At 33.0% G+C, this 24,281-nt stretch overlaps 1 protein-coding gene across 2 annotated transcripts in view; it reads left to right on the top strand.

The window, feature by feature from the left end:
* Positions 1 to 24,281, top strand: part of LOC145249765 (centrosomal protein of 112 kDa-like) — a 777,157-nt gene that overhangs the window by 642,985 nt on the left and 109,891 nt on the right. For both annotated transcript variants that reach the window (XM_080111687.1, XM_080111688.1), the window contains 2 exons: positions 4,186 to 4,293; positions 16,633 to 16,815. In XM_080111687.1, the coding sequence (XP_079967813.1) occupies positions 4,186 to 4,293; positions 16,633 to 16,815 (291 nt within the window). The remainder of the gene's footprint in view (positions 1 to 4,185; positions 4,294 to 16,632; positions 16,816 to 24,281) is intronic.

The following is a 24,281-nucleotide window of genomic DNA, read 5'->3' as shown; positions in this document are numbered from 1 at the left end:
TAAGGTCAACATCATGTTCTAGTTCTTCTTCCAGAAAAAGAAGAAAACTAACATATCATTTTCAACAGTTAACTGCTGAGAAGATGCAAATATACTTTACTGCAATGTTTCAGAATTTTTTTTTTCATACAAAATACATTCTGTGACAAAAACAGAAATCAGTATTCAATTTTTATTATATATATATATTATATATATATATATATATTATATATATATATATATATATATTATATATATATATATATATACTGTTTTAACAAAAACCAAGACTTCAAAGAATGGGTTGATAGCAACAAAAAGAGTATTTCATTGTTAGTTACAATTGTTTCAAGACTATTTGGACAAATTCAAACATTATCTCGTTTGAAAATTTTCATAAGAACAGCCTTTTTTCAGGCTTATTAAATAAAAAATACTTTAACAATAAAATATTATGGAAAGCATTTCCTTTATAAGGAAAAGAAAACAAGCGAAACTATTTTACCTCTATCGCAGCCTTGCAAAGTATATATATATATATATGATTGTTGAGCTGGATTAAATCCGACGATATGAAATAAAATGGAGGTGGAAGGACCTGGATACTCAACGTTTTTTCCACGTTACTCCCTTTCTGTCGAAAATAATTATCAAAGAAAACAACTTAGACACCGGTTAAACGCGAAAAAAAAAAAAAAAAAAAAAAAAATCGTAATTTCACTTAATTTTATTTTTATTTTACTTATTTACTGTATTTTATCATTATCTATTTTTAGACTCCATTTTATCACCTCCTATTCTTATTTTTAGATACCATCTTTTAAGTTACTGCGCTATTTTATCCCAATTCAATTATTTCTAATTTAAAAAAAAAAAAAAAAAAAAAAAAAAAAAGATTCTTTCGTAATCTCGTGTCATTTTATTTATTTAATCTATCACCGCTATATTTCCAAACACAATTTTTAATCTCTACGATATTTTATCTTTTAGACGTAATCCACTACACTAGTTTACTCTAATTAGTTCTTCTCTCATAAAATGTATGTACATGTATATATGACATCTAATTTACATAAGGAAAACACGCTGCTCTCCCCCATCATTATATATAGCCCCAATCCTCCGACTCTCTCGTCAATGACCATCCCTCTTGAAGAAGCCCGCATAAATCGGGCGAAACGTTGAGTATCCAGGTCCTTCCACCTCCATTTTATTTCATATATATATATATATATATATATATATATATATATACACACTGATAAACATGTATGCATATACATTCCTAGAATATGCTCCGACTAGGATGTATAGGATACCATCATTTCTAATAAAAAAAAAACTCCCAAGGGGAGTAACTCATTAAATACCATTATCACTAGAAAAAATAAAAAACTCGACATTAAATCCCACCGAAAAAAATTCAGCTCAGTAGTTATTGTGTTTCATATTACAAAATTTATAACAAAATTAATATTTTTTAATCATGACTGTCCTCATTATTAAAAAAATGTATTAGGTCCATGCATATAGATGAACATTGTTAAATGTTAATTTTGAATTCAGATTTTGTTTTCTCCTTGAACTGATTTCGTACTTGATCTGAATGGGAATTGATAAAGTCGATATGCTGATGAGGAAAACCATAAAAATTTATCAGGCTTTACTCTGATGTAATATTGATAATAAAATGATTTTTGAAACGTGTATACATATGGATGAACATTGTTAAATGTTAATTTATAATCATATTTTGAAAACTATGTCATGCATTTTCTAATCTACTAAATTATATTATATATGATAGCTTCCTTCAGTCTCAACAAATTATAGATCTCCACTATAAGGATGCCTATGCATGGAAGTTTTATGGTAAGAGTTGCACAATTTCCAACCACACCTTTCCTGAGTCAGTGTTGTTAAATACCAGTGGCAAATGGAGGGTCAAGATGAAACAATGCCAAGATAAGCGGAGAGCACATACAATACCTAGAATTCCCAAATGGTCACTCATCTGGTACTAGCCAGTCATAACCTTGCTTAACTTTAGTGATCTGACGAGAACTGGTGTGTCAATGTGATTATGCCATACATATATATATGGCATAATATATATATATATATATATACACACACACCTATATAGTTGAGTTTTTGTCACACTTACATTGATATTAAAAGCTTATTTTATTCTATTTAAAAATTGTTATAACAAACTTCTTAATATACGCAGTCATGGATATGTGAGAGACTTGGTAAAACTTCACTAATTTGAATATTCATTTGGAAAATAAATTTCATTAATTAGTTATTCATTGTTTATGGTTTCTTATTTGATGAATGGTTTAATTTAATTATTACGTTCAGTTCTATTTATACATATTTTCTATATTATGCATAGTTGTGTAGCATTTGGGATGAAAATCATGTATTTATGTATATAAAATTTAAAAAAAAATTGAAATAATTCTTTATCTAATTATCAAAGTTACATCAATGTGAGAAACACACAAAGTTTTCTCAATTTTATTATGGGAGGTTAATGTTTTTAAAAGCAATTTGGAAAGCAGTTTGAACAAATTGGAATTTGGGCTAAATGTAAGATAAGGTTGTTTTTTCTGTCTATTTTTTGTTTTTAATAAAATTGTTAAAATCAACTTGAACATTTTTCCAATATTTTATCAAGACGATGAAACATAATACATCGCAATCACGTTGACACATCAGTTTCTATTAGATAACCAAAGTTAAGTGATGTTGAGTCTGGCCAGTGCTAAAATGAGTGATTATTCTGTAATACCAGGTGCTGTATGTGCTCTGAATCCTGGAGAGAGGTGGGTACCACCAGGTTATTCTTTCCCAAGACTTGCTGCATGAAATAATGCAAAGTTTCCATGACCCCAAACGTTTAGGAGATTATCGGAAAACCTAAAACTAAGGAAGCTTCCAGAGTGTTGTTAAAAGCACCAATTTCTGAATTACAGCCTTGCAAGACTGATCTTCTGGTTAAGAAAGGTGAGCTTTTGGAGACAACTGACTTTAATTGACTTTGGCAGTATTCACCCAGAATAGATTGAGCCAGTTCCTCTCAAAGAACATACAGCATTTCAGATAAGTTAGACCGGAGGTAAACACCATAAATTTGTGGACTGAAGGTAGGTTTGTCGGCTTAGATTTTTAACCACATCCTTATCCGGCATCTGAGGTATCTTCGCCAATCTTAGATTCTGGAGTTATTCCTTCGTGGATAAATTCTCTTGTTTTGTAACATGCAGCATGGCTGAAGCAACAAAGTTTCTTCTTTAAAAAAGCTCTTTACAAAAAGCTTAAGGAGGATGTATTTGATCTCGATTTATGAATTGGAGACACTCCTACTCGGTAGGATTGCTCTGTAGTTTTTACCTCCTACTACTCCTCCTCCTCCTTGACTTGGCTTGACTTTGATGGCATTTAGGATCAATTGAGCCAGCTCCCTCCATAGAACACACAGCAGCCTGGATGAATGTATAACATGCATGATGGTCTGCAGCAGCTAAGATAATTATGGGCAACAATCCTAAAACTAGTGATGAACACTGTAAACCTGTGGACCAAAGGTAGTTTCTACATAGACTCTAATGATGTGTAACCATGTCTGCAACAGGCCACCTGGATGTCTTTGCCAATCTTGGAGTGATTCTGCAGTTATTGCTTTGTGGATGAATTTTCATGTGTTGTGGTGTGCAGCATGGCCAAACTAATAAAATCTCCTCTTTACAAGCGCTTGGTACAGGGGGATTCTGCATCGCATTCAGATTTGTGTATTGGAGACAAAATGGTCCAGTGGACCTGCAGAATTCGGCAAATACAGTATAAATTAAACACTATCAATCTTTTGAGATCCGCAGCTCTCATTAGTCATGTCTCGCAGCCATAGAGAAAGATCGTCTGAAGAAGTGCCTGATAAATCCAGACTTTCATTCTTATTGCGATCTCAAAGACAACCCCAATATACACTCATATCAAATATTCTAATGGCAAATCTTGAGCTCACCCAGGTCTGAGGGTTAGGATGGGGATAGTGCCAATCTGTTGAGGTTTTTCATTTGCTAAAATGATGAAATCATTTTTTTAATTTAAATATAGAAACAAACAAGTGATGCTTGCTAATTGGTTTGCAGCTGTTGTGATAATGTTTTGTTTGCTGTGCATATTTCTCTGCAGACTGATGCAGCCGAGAAGAATATGCGTCATGCTAAGTTGCAGCACGAAAAGCAAATAAAGGAGTTCAACAGGAAATTAGAGGAAGTTAAAATGAAATACGAAAAGGAGGTAAGTAAAAAAATATGTACATACTAGCAGGACCCATCTCCTGTAATTGTTTGTGAAAGTGTGTGGGTGTGTGTGTGTGTGTGTGTGTGGAGGGTGTTCTCTTCTCTTTCAAACGGCCTCTTTTTTTTAATGAGGGAGTCAACATTATCAAGGCCTAGAGGCTACTCAAGGATAAGGGTTAATGAATGTCCAATGGTCACTGAGACAACAATAGTGATCGTGAGTGGTCGAAATCAGATAGAATTGGTTAATGAAAATAGAAATCATTTGTTTCAGAATTTTTTAGATTATTTAAGGGAACAGCTCAACAAGAATTTGTTTGCATTGGACTTGAAGAGGACCATGTCGAAGACAGTTGGAAAGCAGGTCAGCAGAACAGAGTTCCACAGGCAGGCAATTCTAGGAAAGAAGTATTTTTACAAAAGAAACGTTGTTTTTATCTAGGCTATTGTTATTTTATGCCCCCCTGTAAAACAAACATTCACAGCAGAAACTCATCTAACCACAACCACTGTAAATAAGTTTCCATTCGTCCTTTGTATACATAAAACTAAACAGAACTTCCATAAATTTATTTAATTCCTGGTGGTAAAACTTTCTCATTCTGTCACCCATGACTGGATAGAAGTTCCCCCGTGGAGTAAATAAAAGTTCCCATTTGAAATCTGTGGAGATTCCCGAGTTTGACAGAAATATACCTGAAGAAGGTCATGGTAACATTGGCCAAACATGAAAATTTCACTATTCTGAACAATCCAAATAATCAATCCTCATCTCAAAAATTCTGAAACAAATTTATAAATATTTTCCATTTAACAACCGAAAAGTCAGATTGTTGGATATTGTGGATCCTGGGTAGCACTAGATTACCCAATGGAACGAGGAAACAAAAAAATGAACTACAATATATCCAATATTATGGATATATGAAATATTTCGATAGCAGAAAAATGTGTTAGAAAATAAATAGTTTAAAACAATACAATATTTACAGGATATTTATATAACAAAAGATTGCAATTCACTAAAGCCAGTTAAATATTTATGTAATAAAAGAATTTGAATGTTAGTTACAAAAAGTAATAATTTAGCAAAACAATAAGATTGATCTGGTTGTGTGACGTCAGATAACTTACAAAGGGAAGGAGTTATCATATATTCACAAAAACACAGACTAATTCAATGAATTGGCAGACAGAGAGTGGATGAGAGTGAGTCGGGAATGACTGAAGATTGATTTTGAAGTGATTTTGCCTAGAATATGTAGCTCATGATAAGTTCATTAGTTTACCATAGATATAATATTGATGCTTGCGTTATCAGTTCAGATTAATCTTTATAAAATAACTCAAAATTTGATCTAGAGTAATTTTTTTTTTTTTTTTTTGCTCTTGAATTTGTTGTTTTTAACTTATTTTTAACTAGCTGGGGGGGGGGGGCTGCCCTTGCCAGTCGTAAAACACATTTAAATATATTTTAATTCATGCAGATTTCGTATTTATTATTATAGTGCCAATACTCTATTGAATAGTGTGTATATAAATATGTATATATGAATACTAATTTTAAAAGTAAAATCAAAAGACAGGTGCCATCAGCTAGAATCGAAATCAAAACCTTCAGCATTCCAGCCACATTCCCTACCGTTTGAGCTAATCTGACAGATAGATAAGAAAAGTTTAATATTAAACGACTTAAAGAAATGAATTGAATTTGGGCATGCGTGAAAAGTAAAAATATGTTGGCAAGTTGAAACGAATATTTTGCATTTCAAGTTGCCTATATATGTCTGTACGCGTTATTCATCCAAACAAAGATTTTACTCGTTATAAACCATCCTTAATGTATTATTACTATTTGCTGTTAATTCCAGTGTTATGTTGCCAGTAGTTTAAGAGTTTATCGGTTAAATATTGACATACAGACACCCATACATACATACATACATCTGTGGTAAGTTTGTACCACAGTTTTGTGGTACAAACTTACCACAGTTCGTAAAATTGTAAAAAAACAAAAAACATATGATGCTCACGTTATTCATCATGTTACCTGAAATATATATCTTTCATAATGATCGATTCATTAGTTTAAGAATGGATCTTGTACATAGAAATGTATAAATACTAGAAGAATACCCATCCCAGAACGGGTAAATCAATTTCCCAAACAGAACAGTTGCACTGCTTTTATGTCCCTTATGAGAATTAAAATGTTGATATAATGCTACTAAACTTTATGTTTAGAATCCATATTCTAATTTTCATCAGAATATATTACAAGAATTTTTCTTTTCTAGAAAATGTCTAATATTTAAGATAATCTTAAGCAGATTCCTTGAATTTCCACTTCTTAAGATTCTTAATTGGTGTTTAATGACTTTTGATCAAATTCAATGTAAATCTGAAATATTTGAACTGAAGATTGTGCTCATTAAATGCTCGAACGAAACTGAAATTTTAGATATTTGATGTCTAAGATATTGTTAAAATTATACAAAAACCAGGAGTATCTGAATTTGCACAAATGTCATCCACTCTCTATTTGGCACTGCATTGCATAAAACTAAGAATTTAAAACTAAATTTAGCTCACATTTCTACTTTTATCCCTAACAGCTGTATTCCAAAATTCATACTGATCGATTAATTAGCAAATCCTGAAAAAAGGAAGAAGACGAGAAAAATGAGGAACAAAAGTAGAAGAAAAAAAGACGAGGAAGAAGAAAAAAAAATGGAAAAAAGAGAAAACGACTGGGGAGAAGAATAAAAAATAGAGGCAGAGGAAGAAAACAAGGAAGTGGAAGAGGGGGGAAATAGAAAAGGAGGGGGAGAAAAAAGATGAAGAAAAAAGATGTAGTAAGAGAAAACAGATGAAGAAAAGGAAAAAGAGAAACAAGATGATGATGATGATGAGGAGGAGGAATTGGAAGGAGACGGAGGAGGAGAAAGACAAGAAAAGGTGGAGGAAAAGAAAAAAGACGGGAAGAGGATGGGGGAAAAGAAAAAAAGATGGGGAAGAGAAAGACTAGGAAGAAGAAAATGAGGAGGAACAAGATGAAGAGGACTAGCAAAAAGAGAAGGGAAAAAAAGGAAGAAAAAGAAAAAAATTCCAAACGTCCCTTTTATCTACCTTAATCCCCACGTAGGGGCCAATTTACAAACAGAATCGGTACACTATGTGCGGCACATTTTTTTGGCGACAGAAGTATCGGCTTAGTTGTGTACCGAATACAAGAACTTTATTTTTCATCATGTTGTGGCATTTGTGAAAGGAATCTCCGAATCTCTTGAGCTAATTCCTTGATTCATGCAAGAATGTCTACGCCATCATTTCCCTGTAGACTTTCGTAAGAACTCACTTAATTCAATTACGAAAACTACTTAACATATGCAGTCCCCTTCCTCACCATCACGTCGTCTCCTATGTCAATAATAACCGACTTGGCTGACAACTCGGAACATAAGACTTTTCAGCTTAGTTGGAAGGTGTTGTAATTCAACAAAAAAAAATAAATAAAGTCCCCAACTTCTATGTATTCATGCGTGTGACAAATCTCATCTACGAAATGAGTTTGTGCATAAAATATTTCTATTTCTGAATTTTTTAGATGAGGATTAATAATTTGTATTATTTGAATTGTCTGACTACTGTTCTCATCTTGAATGTTATTCGCACAATGTTTTGTCGGATGTAACCTTTGACCTTCAGGTGTATTTTATGGAACTCGAGAATCTGCACATGATTACGAACAGAACCCAATATTCAATCCACAGTGGCAGCATGTTCTCGTTCTGCCAGTAAAGATATTAATTCAGATTGAGGATTGAACTTTTAACCTCTAATTATGTTTTTTTTTTCCAAAGTTTTTCCAGAGTTGAAATTTTATCATTGCTTAGCTGTTGCTTGATGTAATGCCTTACGTTTTCAATAGGACTGAAGTCTGGAGATTGTGCAGGCCAATCCAAACACGGAATATCATGCTCTTCAAGAAATCTTGACATTGCCAGCTGTGTGAATGGGAGCATTATCCTGCATGAAGATGGGATTATCATCCAAATTCCAACCAAAGTAGGATAGAAAATGCCTAGTCAACATATTAATGTACTTGGTCGAATTTATTCGATCTTGCAAGCAAACTATAGACTCTGGACCATTCGCACTAATAACGTTCCACACCAAAACTGAACCTCCACCACCTTGCAGTATTGAAACTGTGCAACTAGGATTAAATTCTTCATCTTTCCTTTGACGGACATACTGCCTAGCCTATTGAACTTGCTTTTGTCGCTAAAAATCACTTTCGACGAACATGAAGAGTCATGATCTTCATTGCATCTTTACAGAAATCATTGGTTTGCGTCTTGCAATACGACTTCACAAATTCCTTCAATCTGTTCTTAATTGGAGAAAGAGAGCACTTTTTAACAAGATTACACCGTTGTTGGATTTGAGGAGCCATTTCAAATGTGTTCCTGAGGCTGTGGATCTTGATAGCATTGGTATTTCTGTAAGAAGTAACTCTACGATGACCAGATTTAGGGTGCATCATGGACACTGCCGGTGTTTTAGTGTTTTTGCACAATTATTTGTACCATTTTCTCATCACATTCCAATCTGAGGCCGATTTCTCGATTGGATAAACCAGAAAGGTAGAGATTAGTGAGCTCCTGACGATCACTGAGAGAAAGTCATGGCGTATGGACTAAATGTTACATTGTATAACCTGGAATAACAACAATTACGATTAGGGATGCTTTGTTGCCTAAAAGGTGGATATTTTAAGCTCATTTTTTTGCTGTGGAGTTTTTTTTTGACTTCTCAATTGGAAGTTAATTTTTTAAATTGACGTGAACACTAGGATACTTCAATCAAAAGTTAAATATGAACAGGTAAAAGTATAGTGGAATAAAAGGCGAATCAAATGAGGTCTAGATTGTTTAAACAGTTACATTCAATTTAGCTTAAATTTGCAGTTTTTGAAAAAAATGAGAAGTGTGGACTTTCTTTTTGGCGCCACTGTATTATATTAATATTCCGTATTTACAATAAATATTTATATTTTAATCAATTATTTATCAAATTATTTTGCAAAGTTACAAATCCTGTACAAGTGTTTTTTACCACTTAAAACTGGTTATATGAGATGTTATTTGATTAAATGATTAACCACAAGAAAGAGCAATGTAACAAGATCGGAGAAACGGAATAGCAAATTTTTAACTATTTTGAGATATTCAATTTTTTGTGTTGCATTTCATCCTTGTGTCATACATGGAGAAAACCAAGTTGCAGTTTTTATTGCAAAAACTATATAAATGTTCCGAATTATTATTCAGCTGCATTGCTAGCTGCATGTTCTTCCCTTTGTGTGTGCCTCTGCACAATTCTTGCTGCCTAAAATGAAGGCACCTTATTCACACTTTCAAAAGGACTAAATCGAGTCAATACTGATGGAAAACAGAAAAGATTTGTTCTGTTTGATCTTCGTTCTAAATCATTTGAGCGGTTAGTGGGGTAGGGAAGATATAGTTCGATTAGTACTGTTTAATCAGATTTTGTCAGCACATCTTCACTTTTAATGTTAAAGTATTGCATACTTCCAAACAAACTAAACATTTTACTCTCTCACTCTCTCTTTGAGCCATGTGACATCGTGTCCGTTTCTATTAATTCGCACATTCTAGTAATTTTAACCGCTAATTCAGCAAGTTGCCCTAACTGAACTTTTTTTGTATCATACATGTCGAAAATCAAGTTGCGGTCATGATTCAAAAATGCACCAAATTTCACTATTATCCAAAACTTGTTAGTGGCTTCTTGAATGCATTCCTACGTGATCCTTTCAGTCAGCAAGTTTGTCGTCCTGAAATCAAAGCTTCTTAAATTTAATTTCAAAAGGAATAATTCGAGTCAATTACTGACAGAATTCAGACAAGGTTTATACACCTTGATCTCCAATCCAAATACTGACCAGTAGGGTGAATGAGAGATCAATAATAATTTAATGATTTTGTCAGCATCGCACATTCTTATGTTCACATGTTGCCAAAAAACTAATTGTGTCTCCCTTACTCTCTCTTTGAAACATATGCCGTCATATCTGTTTCTCTTAGTTCCCACAATTTACTAACGCTAACTTCTAGTTCAGCAAGTTGATCCTGACTGAACTTTTCATTTCCTACTTGTTTCAGTTAGCCGTTTTATATCCTAGTGGGTTTACTCGTACATTACTTAACACTGGTTAAAAAAAAATCATGATTATAAAAATATATGAAATTTCACAAGTATTATCGATACCAAGTCAACTACTACGTATTGAACACACTACTTGGTTATCCTTCCAGACTGACGGCTTATCGTCCTGATAACAAAGCTGCTTATTTTTACTTTCAAAAGAAATAAGTTGATCTAAGACTGATAGAAGACTATCGATTGAAATGGATGGCTCTCGTCTTGGAGAGGCTCCATGTTTTGACAAGCTTCTGGGATTGACCTTTACTCCTGATCTGAAATGGAACACATACATCAAGTCAGTTGCCAAGGTTGCTGGAAAAATGGTAGGATCCTTCTACCACTCCAGAAGATATCTCACTGCTGATGCAATTCTCTATCTATATAAAAGCCAAGTACGTCCAAGAATGGAGTACTGTTGCCACATCTGGGAAGGAGCTGCTAAAAACAGCCTATCCTGACAAAGTACAAAATAGATTTTGTGGCGTAGTGAGGGATGCATTTTTCTCTTCCCTGCAACCTCTTAACCACAGAAGAGATGTTGCGAGCCTGTCTTTGTTTTATCGTTATTTCCATGGGAAATGCTCGTCTGAGCTCCAATCTCTGGTCCCTTCTCGCCAATCTTTCACGAAAAGCACTCGTCTAGCTGAAACCACTGTCAATAATTTTCCCCACTCTTTATCTGTGCCTAAATCAAAACCTAGATTCCATGAACAAAGCTTCTTTCTTAGAAGTGCACGCCTGTGGAACTCTCTTCCGTTTTTCTGTTTCCCACCTGACTACAACTTGGATGTCTTCAAGTCCAACATAAACAAATTCCTGATAAATTGCTCCCTTAAGTAAGACACTTTATCAACTCTCCATTACTAACGATTACTACAATATTATCCCATTGATTACTGTACACACAATAACCCTTATCCCCGAGTGGCTTCCAGGCCTCGATAAGTGGTGACTACAATGTAAAAAAAAAAAAAAAAGAAAGGTTTATTTGATTAAATCTTTGTTCCAAAAAACTGATCAGTAGGATGGTGGGTACGAAAGAGAGATCGATAATCATTGTTTTGCTTAATCAATCATCTTGTCAATGCATCGCACATTCTCATGTTCACATGTTGGGCATTTCCAAAGAATTAATCGTTTCTTTCTTACTCTCTCTTTGAGCTATTATATGACATATCTATTATATGACATATCTATTATATGACATATGTATTATATGACATATGTATTATATGACATATCTATTATATGACATATTTATTATGACATCATATCTGTTTCTATGAATTTCCACAGTCTAATAACCTTAACCTCAAGTTAACCCTTTTCATTTACTGCTATTCGCAATTAACCGTTCTATATACTTGTGGGTTCACTCGCCTGGTATGTAACACTGGTTAAACATTGGTTACACAAGAAGTGCAATGGAATTACTGGTAGGTTGAGAGATGATGACTGGCTTGCATGTAAGAAGTGTAAGAAAATAATGGATGAGAACTTGTGGGCAAAACATATTTGGATGGTGAAGTTATTGAAGTTCTTCAGAGGTTTTGTTACTCTAGTGATACTAAAGGAGCACAAGGTGGAGCAGGCACTAAGTGGGATTGCAAGAGTTAGTAGTGGATGGAATAAGTTCAGGGAATTTTTGTCATTGACCAAGAGAAGAATCTATCATGCATGCATGTGCAGTGTGATGGAGTATAGAAATGAAACCTAGACAGTGGTAGTTGAAAACATGTGTTGTATGAAGAGAATGATATAAAAATGATATAATGGATATGTAATGCAAGTCTTAATAGGTTTAGTTCAGATGACCTCAGAGGAAGATTAAATCTGAACAGCATAGGGAGGTGTGTGCAAAAGATTAAACTTTGATGGTATGGCCATGTTGAAAGAATGGATGAGAGTTTGTGCATTTGTAGATGTAGAAGAATTGAAGTAGCAGAGATAGCTCATGGGAAAGACCAGGGAAACACGAGAGGAAATGATAAGGATGGAGATTAGAAACAAAGGCATAAATAAAGACCTGGTCAGAGATAAGTTAGTTTGAAAGTCAATTTCTAAAAGCCATCCAACACATGCCAATATATTATGGTTCTGAATTTTTGAGATGAAGACTGATTATTCATTTTATTTGAATTCTTCGGACTACTGTTTTCATCTTGAGTGTCATTTTCACAATGTCTTGGTCGATGCAAGGATCTGTGACATAATGGATAAGGTACTTGATAAAATTCAGTTGTAACACTCTTCTGGTGGTTGAAGGTTCAATCCTCACCACAGGCAACACTCAAAATACAATTGCGAATCACTTACACAATAATGGCTGATTGAAAAAGAGGTTGATACCCCTGTGGAATAAATAAAGGGTTGGAGAGTTTGACAGAAAGATTCCAGAGTTTGACAGAAAGATTCTAGAGTTTGACAAGATACAGCTGAAGAAGGTGAAAATAACACTCAAGATGAGAACAGTAGTCCAAAGAATCCAAATAATATGGACATGCAAAATGTAAAATAGAAGTTTAAATGATGATGATGACGACGACGACGAGTGCAGGTGGTGGATATAGATTCTGTAGGTGAAGGAAGCATGGGTGAAATTTTGTGAGCTGTTTTCTTTGATAGCATACGAATATCATGCTGCATGACAGTGAATGCTGGACCCAAAATGTGGGGAGCCTTTGAGCTCCCCTGAAAGGTCTCTCACCCATTGTGCCACATGATAGTATACAGATATCATGCTGTATGGCAGTCAATGCTGGCCCCTCAGTCAGTCAGATTCATGATCGGATGGATTTGCCTGTCAAAAACTGATTCTCAATTCATGCAAGATGGTCCAAAAGCAGTCTGAAGCATTCCATACGTTTCTGCGGCATTTCTCCAAGTTTAAAACAGAAGCTTATCGCATATCATTCTTCTAAAGTGTTCTCACGTTCAGATTACATTTTTGAAATTCGCCAGCTGTGACAATCAGGCTTTAGTAGGGTGTATTCCAATTCTTGCTGTGGCTGTTCATTTGAACCTGAAATCATAAACATTGTTCAGTCATCTCATAAGATGTATAGCAATAACATACTGAATTTTCAAGAGCCTATGACAATTTTAAATGCTTATGCAAAATGTCTGGAGACTTATTGAAGGCACATAGTATCATGTTGTGTGACAGTAAATGCTGGGCTCTCAATCAGATTCATGATCAGATGGATCTGTAATGTGCAATTTGAACAATCTAACACATCAGGTCTGAGGATTTACTGAAAACACTACATCTGCCCAGCATAGAGATTGTCTTAAAGACGAAACAATTATTCTGCTACAGACATCTACTACAGAAGCAAGGATGTCTTGAATTGCAGAAATGTTGGCTGGCCAAGGGAAATTTTAAAGAAAGTGATTAGACAATACTGTGCAGAGTGGAATTTGGAGATAGCTGACCCGCTGAACTATGAGGACTGGAGAGAACTAGACAAAAGAAAAATTAATGTAAAATGAATAGAAGTCTCCATGTTTCATGCGGAGGTTAGACGTTTTGTCAATGACTTCTGACTTTGGCTGTTTTGCATGTGTTGCACACAAGGATCAGCTCATCATCATCAACTGATCTCCATGTCTTAGGCAGATTATCACATGGCTTTGTTGTATTGGCATCAATGGGGAACACATTTTAGAATACAAACTATAATCTAGATAGTAAAGGTTTGGTACATTTCCGTGTGGCCGTTTTGGCTTGGCCAATCCAGCGTGGCCGTTTTGGCTTGGCTGATCAGACGTGTAGCTGATTCGGTAGAGGTAGGGCGATTTGACGTCAAATTAGCATTTCGTCATTTCGTCATTTTAGTCAGTTTTTTTTTTTTTTATTTTAAGAATTAATTCAGTAAATGCAGATATTTTTTCTTTGAATAAAATTGAAATAAAAATTAGTAAAAGAAAATTTTTTATTTGATTAAAAAAAAAAAGAACCTAAAAATAACCATGCTAATTTAAAACAAAAACATTCGGTAGTCAACAACGAGTGTTTTACTTGATTAAAAGAAAAAAAACTTTAAATATTTTAAGTTTTTAATTCTTTAAAAAATTAATTATAAAATAATTAACCAAAAAGAGTTTTGCAAAAACATGTTCTTTCCTTAAAACAGTTAAATTGATACAAACATTAAAAACTTCAAACCGTGTTTACACAATACAAAAACCGTGTTTACACAATACAAAAACAGACTACAACATTCAGTCGTCAACAACGAAATTATATTTTCATATTGTTTTTTCTTAATTAAAAAAAAAACAACTTTAAAAATATTTTAAAAAGTTTTTAATCCGTAAAAATTAATTATAAAATGATTAACCAGGAAAACTTTTGAAAAGACATGATTGTTCTTAAAAACAGTTAAAATGATATATTATTATATTATTTCATGCTGACAGGCTTGGTCGACACCGAATTGTCTTTCTGCCGAATCGACGACGCCATTTTCAGATAGCAATGAGAAATAGGTTTGCTATGTACCGATAACTTCTCTAAAATAAGGGCATAAAACAGTTGTAGTCACTTCGTCTTTTACTCATCATCCATAAAAGATGATGGAAGCAGTGTTTCGAAGGAAACAATACAAATAGAACACTATTACTCATTCATTCATACATATATGAACATATTACCACAAATTACAGTGGTTGTCCCTAACATACATCAATGGATATATTTATATTTATGTAATATCTTATCTATTCTTTGAAAAATACTGACTTGATTTTTTTCTTTTCTTTTTGTGTATTTACGTGTTTCTTTCCACACATGAACATACAACAGATTACAATGGTTGTCCCTAACATACACCAATAAACATATTAATATGTATCTATCTTCCCTTCGCAAGGGAGTTGTTTTTTACATGGAGCAAAATTACCTGATTCCGTTAATACTGAAATGGCTGTGTTTGTTATCAACTGAATGATTTTAGAGTGTAAAATAGTCAGAGTCTTCCCAACATTCGTCAATGAACATACTGATATCATAGCTCTACGTTACGACTAGTTGTTTTGACGTTCTAAAGTTGTGGAGAAAATTGAAATATAAACATGGAGTTATTTGTGCTCGAGAAATGTGCAACGAAAAGTTTCACAATTACGGTCACCAAGGGTTGGGTGGGGAATAAAAGAGTTAACCTTAAACATGACTGGACGCTCCATCTTTTGCTCATTTCAGTGGTGGTTGGGAAGCTGATTGTATATATAAAGGTGAGTCTCAATAAAATGACGAGGTTTTGATTGTGGATGTTTTACAGAGGAACCATAGATTGAAGCTCAGTCGAGCACCTGCCATAGAAGTAACGAGAGAGTAGAGAAAAAAAGTAATAACGTCGCTTCTGTGACAAAAAGGTAGCAGAGAGAAGAAAAAGGCATCGCCCACTAGATTTCAAAGTTGGTTTTGTATTCTGTCAAGACAAGAATGGATACTTTGAGCAGCACCTCCTAGATGTGACATCAGTACTCCATCTTAGGATGTATTTGGGTCTTATACTGGTAGACGAATTGTGAAGAGTGAAATACCTTCTGAAGCGATAGAATGATCAAATCATTTTTCCAACAACCGTGGCAACAGATTTGATGTGAAACTTCTATTTCAGGTCTGGGATGAAGATCAGTTCCAGAAGAAAGTCAAAGCAGGGGGATTCTTGAAGACGTGGGTAACTGAGGTTATTTTGATAATTTCAAGTTTGGGAAGAAAATGGAAATATAAACACTTATTGTTTGAATTATGATTGAGTTGAGGAATGTGCAAAGTAAAATAATCTTCAGGATTACGAATGAGAGAGAATCAAGGAGGAGGATGCGACAGAGCTAGCTTGAAGATAAATACGTTTCATCTTTGGCTTCCTCCAGCGGAGGCCAAAGAGCTTACTGCAAAGCTGAGCGTGCCAAGAGAAATGTTGGCATTCCACCGCAATAAACTGTAACCTATAAAACTTTTGTTTTAGCTTCATTTTTGCTGAAGAAAGAAGGAGTCTCCAAACTGCTTTTGTATTTTGAGATCAGTAAAAGAATGGAGTATGGTGGGTGGGGGGGAGAAAAAACTTATCTGAAATGAATGTTATTTCCTCTACAGCTGCAAGAGTTAAAAATGGTATCCGAGGAAGAACGTGCAAAGCTATTGAGGGAACAAAACCTTCAACACGACATGATAATCCGAGAGCAGCAACGGGAGAAAGAGAACTTCAAGTTGGCGTGGCAAATGAAGGTGCAAGACACTGAGAATCATATTGCAGAAGTGAAAGAAACTAGCGCTAAGGTAAGCCATCTTTGTTTCCTGTGAGTCAATGTTATGCATTAAGATTTACGGCGAATCAGAAGAACAGGCAACTGGAAGTCCGCACCGAACGATGTCAGATAAAAAATTTTCATTTAGATAAAAATGTTCGGTTTACTAAACCAGAGCAATGTCAAAACAAATTCCGAGCAATGCGAGGAACTAGTGCAGAACATTTCAGAAGTTATCTGCAGAAGTTTCTCTGGAGTTGCAAAGCTAGAAAAAAAATTTTTTTTGCAACATTTTACATGAAATCTGCATGTTTGTGAGTTTTTTTTTTTCCTCCCCAACAAAATAATATATTTTAATAATTTGAAGTTTAAAAAAGATTCTGTCCTCATGGGTCACTTAGAGATGGAAGTACTAAATTTTTAACATATAGAGGATAATGTCAAGATTTGAGACCACTTCCATTGTCTTCCCCAGAAAATGTTATACATATAATTTAAATTTCATAAAACAGGATATATTTGAAGGAATAGGCACTCATAGGCCCTTTAGGGGTGGCCTTAGAGATTCCGAAACATTTCTATTGTGTTTCTTGCTGTAGTTTACATAAGAATATACTTTTAGCTTTTGTGTAGATTTCCTAACTTTTCTTTTCATATGGAACACGCAAACATCTCTCACATTGAGTTATTTGTAATATATAAAAGGAGTCTAAACTTATTAAGTAATGTGTTGCTATACAGCATAATGACATTGACACACCGGTTTCTATCAGATTTTCAAAGTTAAGCAATGTTGAGCCTGGTCAGTACTAAAATGGGTAATCATTTGGAAATTCCAGGTACTGCATGTGTTCTCCAATTATCTCGGCATTGTTTCCAGTTAGTCTTGGGGCCTCTCTTTGCCACTGAACCCAAACAGTGCTGATTCAGAAGAGATGTGGTTGGAGATTGTGCAACCGTTGCCTCACAATTACATGTGCAGCTGCCATTATAGGGGTGTCCATTGTCTCTTGAAACTGAATGGAGGCATTGAGGTAATGTGTTGCTTAATGTAAACAGAATGTGTTTACAATATCGGTAAATTTTCAATGGGTTTAATCACATGATTATTGATAAATTAACCGCACGTGGTCGCTTTCCTATTAAATATTCATGGAAAAATGTTAAGGTACAGATAAAATGAATGCCGACGCTCAAAGTGTATAAACATTTTGACTCCTCCCTTTACTTAAAAATTCACCAAAAATCAGGAAATTAACCAATTTTAATAAAAATTGCAGTATTTATCAAATAATGATCGCAGAATATAATGAACTAATTATTTTTACTTAACTTTTAGTGAAAATACTTTAAAACATAAAATAAACTCATTCATGTAAGTAAAAAAAAAAAGTAGCATTTATTACCTTTGGTAACAATTATTTATTCATTATATGTTTTGTTTTTCACCTTTTTTTTTTCGGCTAACCATTCTTAAATCTCGCTATAAAATCGATTTTTCCAAGTACATTTTAGGTGGGGGGGGGGCATTCCAACCTCCGAAGTTTAGTTTAAAATACGATAGAAACAACAGCAAAAAAAAAAAAAACTTATACCAATACAGTAGAATTTAATTATCTACCAATCTAAATACTTTTAACATGCTAAAACAAAGTTTTTTTGTTTTTTTATTTTTCTAATTTCAAAATATGTTGCACCATTATTGTGATGCTTAATTTGCAGTATATTTCAATTTAACTTTTATTATCAAATATTCATCGAAAAATGGTAGGTACAGATAAAATGAATGCCGACGCTCAAAGTGTATAAACATTTTGACCCCTCCCTTTACTTAAAAATTCACCAAATATCAGGAAATTAACCAATTTTAATGAAAATTGCAGTATTTATCAAATAATGATCGCAGAATATAATTAACTAATTATTTTTACTCAACTCTTAGTGAAAATGTTTTATTTTGTTTAAACAAAAAATACCTTTACTAAAGTTATGGTTTTCAGTAGTAAATAAAAAACGCAAGAATTTATTTTTGCTTTTTTTTAAAGCATCGTAATTTGTAACAATAAAACATAATTTTTACAGTAACATTACGAAAAAGGCCCCTAAAATCTGTATTAATGAATTCGATATAACTCGAAGAAAAATGAATTCTCGCATACTATTCAGAAAATTAAAGATTCAATTAGATTCCTATTTCAGTCACCTAAATTATTTAGGGTGAAATGAGTTTAGGAATTTATAGCCAAACCTCAATATTTTTTTTTTTTTGCTTAAAAAAAATAGCATTAATAGAGTAAGTTAGGTAAAATTTGCATAGAATGCTCTGCTTTACGGTTGTTGTAAAAATGGAACGGAAATTTGAATTTCGTTCCCTTTTAAATTCGGTACATTTTTACATTACGTCCAACTCATCGTTCACATTCGACACAGCTTTTATAGCTTTTCGGGTATGCTGGCAAGGTTAGGGGTGTCTATTCCGAAAGCCATTCTTAACATGGGTAGATTGGTAGGTGTGTCAGAAATTTCGTGAAAAATAGTGAATAATTCCACCCGTTTTTCCAAACTTATAACTCCTCGAAAAATGTAACTCAAGCCCTAATGTTTTTCAATTAAGGGAGCAAGGACCAAGGTTTCATTAAAAAAACAACAACAAAAAACAAACAAACAACGTGTTTTTTAAAAAAAAAAAAAAAAGGTTTTAAACTTCGGACTTTACAGGTAAATTTCTAAAAAACACTACTTTTTTGTTTTAAATTTGAATATATTATCTATTGACCTTTTCTCTTCAATTTGTGATGTATAACACTTTGGTGAGTAAATTATTTACTTTTTAATAGACATTTCAAAATGGGAGGCGTGAATTATTCGACCTCCTGTCTTTCCAAGCTTATAACTCCTCGAAAAATGTAATTCAAGCCCTAATTTTTTTTCAATTAAAAGGAGCAAGGACCAAAGTTTCATAAAAAAAAACAAAAATAAAAGAAAACACAAACAACGTGGTTTAAAAAAAAACAGGTTTTAAACTTCGAACTTTACAGGTAAATTTCTAAAAAACACTACTTTTTTTTGTTTTAAATTTGAATATATTACTTATTGACCATTATTATTATTATTCAATTTGTGATATATAAAACTTTAGTGAGTAAATTAATTATTTACTTTTTAATAGACACTTGAAAATGGGGGGCGTGAATTAAAAAAAAAACGTTTGTCTAAAATATTATATTCGGTTTATTGGAAAGGGCATAAAATTTCACATTGACCCTGAAAATATCGTAAAAATAGAATCAATAGGAAAATTTTGATAGATTTAAAAATCTATCAAAATTTTTCTATTGATTCTATTTTAAGCTTAAAAATTGAAAAATATTGAGTTCGTAAAATTCATTAGTTTTTTAAAAAATAAAAAAAAATATTTCTATTACTTTTAAAACAACTTTATTAGTTTATTTTAGAAGTATAATCCATAAAGAAAATAAACAACCCACTTTTAAAAGAGAAATTACGAGATTTTTATATTTTATTCACAGTTTCGTGATAAGGGTGTCAAAAATTCTGATACATCTACTAGATTGGAGTGTTTATTCGTTGTAAACGTACCCTACAACCTATAAATGTCGACATTTCCAATGTGAATGGTAAGTTTGACTTATGTAAAAAATAACAAAAAGATATACCAAACTAACTTTTTCGTTTAAAAATGGAATTATTTCCCTTTTGTTATAAACTTTTTTTTTTTTTTTAATAAATATTTTGTGTTTTATATACATAAAGTACAATTGTTGAATGTTACTGTTTTGATTATATTCGTTTGAGGGGGGGCACAATTAAAAAATTAAGAAAGATTAAAACGAAGCGAAATTTAAGTTTCCGTTCCATTTTTACAACAACCGTAAAACAGCACATACTCAGCAAGTTTTATCGTAATTTATAAGCATTATGTTGAAACACTAAATCAACATTTTATTTATTTTTTTGCATAATTAATGATGGAAGTATTTTTCTGTTTATTTTCTGAACATCTGTTAAAAAAAAAATAATTTGTACATTCTCTTGAAAAAAGAATCAAATTTTTCTCTACTTTCACATAACTATTTACAGTGTTCATGTAAAGCATTCATCTGTTCTTTTTATAATAAAAATTCCGTTTTCAAAGAGAAACGTTTACTGACAAATTTCTTTAAATAAAAAGTGCAAGTTTTCCTGAAAAAACAACTTTCACCTAACAATTTATGGTAAAAAATTAAGCTTTTTGGGGGAGAAAAAATAACAACTTTTATTGATTAAAAAAATTGCAAAAAATAATAAAAGTAAATAAACGAACAAAATGCAATTTTTCTTGAGGAATGTGTTCCATTTTAATAAACTGAACCACAGCAATGCGTGGCCGGGTACAGCTAGTATATATATATATACACACACATATATATATATATATATATACACGTTAGCAGGTCGTCCAGCATTGCCCAGTCATAAAACAAGTTTAAATATATTTTAATTTATAGAGACTTCATATTTATTATGATAGAGTCAATTCTCTATCAATTATTATATCGTACCCAATATATAGTGACGATTTCAAAAAGTGAAAAAAAAAAAAAAATGATCTGGGTACCATTGGCTAGAATTGAAACCAAAACATTCAAATTTCCAGCCACGCTCATATGCATATAAAGAGTTAAAAAAAAAAAACGTAGTTTAACCTATAAATGAAGATTTGTACAGGCAAAAAGGTTTAGTCAATTATTCCTGCCAAGGGCAACTTTTTTGCTTCAATTTTGCCCCTTAGCAACAAATGTGACTTTTTTTTTTTTACATAGGCATCACCACATTATCAAGGCCAAGAGGCCACTCAAGGATAAGGGTTAAAGAGTGTACAGTAGAAATTAGACAATATAGTAATCATTAGTAATGAAAATTTGGTAAATTTGATAACTTATATGGAACGGCTCATCAAGAACTTATTTACGTTAGACTTGAACACAACCATATTGTAGTCAGCCGGAAAGCAGGAAAACGGAAGACAATTCCACAGGCGTGCAGTTCTAAGAAAGAAGCTTTGTTCATGGAATCTACGTTTAGGTTTAGGCACAGATAAAGAGTGGGGGGAATTATTGATAGTGTTTACAGCTAGACGAGTGTTTCTTGTGAAAGTTTGGCGAGGGGGGACCATAGATCGAAGCTCAGTCGAACACTTTCCATGAAAATAACGATAAAGCAGAGACAAACTTGCAACATCTCTTCTGTGAGATAGAAGTTGCAAGGAAGTGAAAAGGACATCTACGAGGCTACGAAGTCTATTTTGAACTCTATCAAGACAGTATAAGTCCTTTCTAGCAGCTCCTGCCCAGATGTGGCAACAGTATTCTGAGTAAAAACGAAATTAAAGTGTCCAAATTCTCTATATATCAAATTTCAACTCTGTAGATCAAATATTCAGAGAGGCGTTTGATAGAGACTTTTCGCACATACACTGGAAAGGTCACATATATATATCCACATGCTAGAATGCTTTCATCTTAAATTCTACACAATTTTGCAGAACTAGAAACTATGCATAAATAGAATTCAGCGTCATAGTTAAATGTAATACATCATCTGATAAGAAACCATAAAAATGAAAATAATTAACGATCGGTATTCTAAGGAATATGCAAATTAGTTAATTAGTTAACAAGTAGTCGCTTGCATATCAATGTCTGAGTATGGTAAAAAGTTTGTTTTAGTAATTTTCAGATAGAAAATGTAGGCTTTTAATATCAATGTCAGAGTACATATACAGGCACACTCATACAATAGAGCATCTATTTCAGTTGAAATATAATATATAATGTTCCGGTGAAATATAATTGAAAGTTATTCGTTGGAAAATTATTTTGCCAGTAAGTCAATCAATTGCAATTACCGTAATTCACACTCGTCGTTATATTTAGAAATCATGAGTTGTTTGCATAAAAACCTTAGGAGATTAAAAAAAGAAAAAAGAAAAAAGAAAAAAACAATATATTAAGTCATAGCTCCCTAACAGTGTTGATCAAACATCACCTCCCTTAATCACAAAAACGAAAGTGTTCCATATATATATATATATATATATATATACACACTAGCACTTCAGCCCAGCGTTGCCCGGGTGTTTGGATGTGTATGTTGAGCAAAAAAAAAAAAAGAAAAAAGTTGTTGTAGCAAGGCAGGCTCAAACCCGTACCGCGAAGGAAGAAAAGAACAGGAAAAAAACCTGCTGTTACAACGATCGCTAAACCGGAAGTGACTTATGTTTAAATTAAGGCTAGACAATCGAAAGTAGAGGATGACTTTCAAAAATATCGGCGAAAAAAGCGACCCCCCCACCCTGTAGAAAATTGTCCACTTTTAGGTGAAGTCAAATTGTTGAATTTCTGGCTAAAAACAGATCACATCGATTTTTCCAAATCTCAGTACCCTGTATATGAAATTTCGAGTCTGTAGACTTAAAATTGACAGAGTTATTGCGTAGGGAAATGTACACACACACACACACACATATTAATGTTTTTAGTCAATTTTTCGATATTTGTTGTATGATATTGATCTTGAGAAAATCCGTCGCCTCTATCGAAAGTGTTGGGCAGACATACATTTATATATTGGTAACTAAAAATTTTCGACCCAAACTGATTAAAAAGCTTGCCCTATCTCTGAATACCCTTTATGTAAAATTTCAAATGTTTAGACCAGAAATTGTCTGAGTAATTTGGTAGAGACCACAGAGGTCAAATGTTTTTTAACTTTGACCCCTATTATGACCCCTTAACATTTATTGTTTTGGGCTCCAATCAAGTTATTAAGTTAAATCTATGTCCAAGGAACCTATATCTAAAATTTCAAGTGTTTAGACCCTAAATTGTCGGAGGAGTGTGGTAGAGTTCTCAAAGGTCAAATCGTTGAACTTTGACCCCTTAATCGCCAAATTTCTGGCCAAAAACTGATCACATCAATTTTTCCAAATCTCAGTAACCTGTATATGAAATTTCGAGTCTGTAGACTAAAAGTTGACAGAGTTATTGCGTAGGGAAATGTACACACACACACACACACACACACACGTTCACTTTTATTGATATATATATATATATTAGTGTTGGGACAATTAATCAGAATCAAAAATCAGAAAAAATTTTGTGGGTATCAGAATCTGAAAAATTTGTGCCTTTTTTCCTTTGCCAAAAACGATTGTCTTTTTTTTATTTGATTTTGTTTAAAGTAAAATCTTCAGCTGGTAGTAATGATAAAATACATTTTTATTGATTTTACAAGTTAAACTAAAATCTATACAAGTGTACTTTTACGATTGAGAAAATGTCCTCTACAATTCTCTACTGGTGTACTTTTACGCTTGAGAAAATATCTGCATACTTAACGTGTTTTTACAGTAATCGGGAAAAAATAACTCTATGATTTAGTATTTAGAGATTTATAAAGAATCAGAATCGAGAATTTAGTAAGGAGTTTGTA

The sequence above is a fragment of the Euprymna scolopes genome, chromosome 28 (genome assembly GCF_053919585.1).
Source record: "Euprymna scolopes isolate OS-2025 chromosome 28, ASM5391958v1, whole genome shotgun sequence".
Classification (NCBI taxonomy): Eukaryota; Metazoa; Mollusca; class Cephalopoda; order Sepiida; family Sepiolidae; genus Euprymna; species Euprymna scolopes.
The sequence above is the reverse complement of the archived record's forward strand: the minus strand, read 5'-3'. Positions and strand labels throughout refer to the sequence as shown.